The following is a 2,445-nucleotide window of genomic DNA, read 5'->3' on the forward strand; positions in this document are numbered from 1 at the left end:
TCAGATTGAGGATCTGAAGATAAAACTACAAGACCTGAAGGGCAAGTTCAGGAAGCCCGTCCTGAAGAAAGTCCGCATGTCTGCTGATGCTATGCTACAGGCTCTGCTGGGCTCCAAACACAAGGTGTCCATGGATCTGAGGTCCAACCTGAAGCAAGTCAAGAAAGAGGTCAAGGAAGAGGTAGGGTTGCTTCTGTTTTACTGAGTAGGGTTGGAATGTGTCCAAGAGGCCCCATGCTAGATAGACTGACAGACTGCCTTACACAATTTTGAATATCAGGGTTCACAAACCACCTTATAACCTCATCCAATCCAAACTCATCTCATCCAATCCAAACTCCTCTCCTCTCCTCTCCTCTCCTCTCCTCTCTCTCCCTCTCCTCTCCTCTCCTCTCCTCTCCTCCTCTCCTCTCCCTCCTCTCCTCTCCTCTCCTCTCCTCTCCTCTCTCTTCCTCCTCTCTCCCTCTCCTCTTCCCTCTTCCTCTCCTCTCCTCTCCTCTCCCTCCCTCCTCCTCTCCTCTCCTCTCCTCTCCCTCTCCTCTCCTCTCCTCTCCTCTCCTCTCCTCTCTCCTCTCCTCTCCTCTCCCTCTTCCTCTCCTCTCCCTCTCCCTCCTCTCCTCTCCTCTCTCCTCTCCTCTCCCTCCCTCCTCTCCTCTCTCTCCTCTCCCCCTCTCCTCTCCTCTCCTCTCTCCTCTCCCTCTCCCTCTTCCCTCCCTCCTCTTCCTCCTCTCCTCTCCTCTCCTCCTCTCCTCTCCTCTCCTCTCCTCTCCTCTCTCCTCTCCTCTCCTCTCTCCTCTCCTCTCCTCTCCTCTTCCTCCCTCCCTCCTCTCCTCCTCTCCTCTCCTCTCCTCTCCTCTCCCTCCCTCCTCTCCTCTCCTCTCCTCTCCCTCTCCCTCTTCCTCTTCCTCTCTCCTCTTCCTCTCCTCCTCCTCTCTCTCTCTCCTCTTCCTCTCCTCTCCTGTCCCTTCTCTAACTCCACAGGTGAAAGATGCAGCTGACTGGCGTAAGAACATAGAGGACAAGGCTGGCATGGACGGTAGAAAGAAGATGTTTGAGTCCGACCCTTAAGACCCTTTAACAAGACCCCTAATATGTGTATTTGTGTTCATATGTCTCCTCTGATAACATCCTCCATTTTAATCTACATTCTCCTCCTGTCATTCCTGTTTACACGACTCTGTCTAATAAAAGAAAATACTTCAGTATTTTGTTATTTATTGTTTTTATAATGGGGGAAATGGACAAATTGTAAAATGTAAGCATGCGTGACTGTGAGTCAGTGGAGGCTCCTCAGAGGAGGAAGTGAAGGACCATCCTCCTCGGTCAATTTCATTAAAAAAATTGCGAAACATTAGAAATGTTATCGTTTGTAGATAAAACTATACTAAATATATTCACGTCACCAAATAATTGATTAAAACACATTGTTTGCATTGAAGATCTACAGTAGCCTCAGCAGCGCTCTGTAGGGTAGCACCATGGTGTAGCCGGAGGACAGCTAGCTTCCATCCTCCTCTGGGTACATTGACTTCAATACAAAACCTCGGAGGCTCACGGTTCTCACCCCCTTCCATGTATTTACACAGTAATTATGACAACTTCCATAGAACGTCCTCCAACCTATCAGAGCTCTTGCAGCTTGAACTGACATATTGTCCACCCAATCAAAGGATCAGAGAATGAATCTAGTACTGAAAGCATAAGCTACAGCTAGTTAGCACTGCAGTGCATCAAATCTAGTGAGTAGTTGACTCAAAGATAGAGAAAGACAATAGTTGAACAGCTATGAACTAATTAATTTCTTCAAAAATCAAGGAGAAGCAAGAGAGAGAGAGAGAGAGAGAGAGAGAGAGAGAGAGCTAGATATATTTCTTATTTTATTTAACTTTCAGTTACTTAGCTAGCGAATGCAGCTTGCTAGTGTAGCCTACTCAAATCCGGCTTAAACAGAGAAGGATGCTATGTTACTTGGCTGGCTATGGCTATCCAACAACAGAACTCTTCCAAGTCAAGGTTAGCGTTTGGTTTGATTCATTTATTGTCACCGTGGCCTGCCAGTGTAAGTGCTAAACTGCTTGCTGCTAACTGTACACTGTACTGCATGATTGTAGCGGGTTTACTAAAGTGTTAGCTTCTAGAAGCTATGTTGTTGACTTGATGTTAGCTAATATGGTGATAACGATTTAGGCTGTGTGTAGCAGTTAGCGGTTATGATATGAAGGTTTGTCTTGGAAAGTTTTTTTCACCTGGTCACAGACAGCTGACGTGTTGTACACTGAAGAACACAAGTGAAGGGAAAGGTGAGACGAGGAGTGTACGTAGATGCCAGAAGGAATTATACAACAATCTGGCTGCTATGAAAAGCATGTGCCTTTTACTGAGGAGTGGCTTCTGTCTGGCCACCCAACCATAAAGGCCTGATTGGTGGAGTTCTGCAGAGATGTT

The 2,445-nt window shown here is 46.9% G+C and overlaps 1 protein-coding gene across 1 annotated transcript; it reads left to right on the forward strand.

Moving 5' to 3' along the window:
• Nucleotides 1–4: 4 nt before the first annotated feature.
• Nucleotides 5–1,202, forward strand: LOC112241652 (troponin I, fast skeletal muscle-like; the record flags this gene model as incomplete). Its single annotated transcript, XM_042312675.1, is given in 2 exon segments — nt 5–181; nt 982–1,202. Coding segments are annotated over 2 exon segments (264 nt in total), but the record flags the coding sequence as incomplete, so codon positions are not given.
• Between the last annotated feature and the right edge of the window lie 1,243 nt (nt 1,203–2,445).

Source organism: Oncorhynchus tshawytscha, unplaced genomic scaffold, assembly GCF_018296145.1.
Source record: "Oncorhynchus tshawytscha isolate Ot180627B unplaced genomic scaffold, Otsh_v2.0 Un_contig_8834_pilon_pilon, whole genome shotgun sequence".
Taxonomy (NCBI): domain Eukaryota; kingdom Metazoa; phylum Chordata; class Actinopteri; order Salmoniformes; family Salmonidae; genus Oncorhynchus; species Oncorhynchus tshawytscha.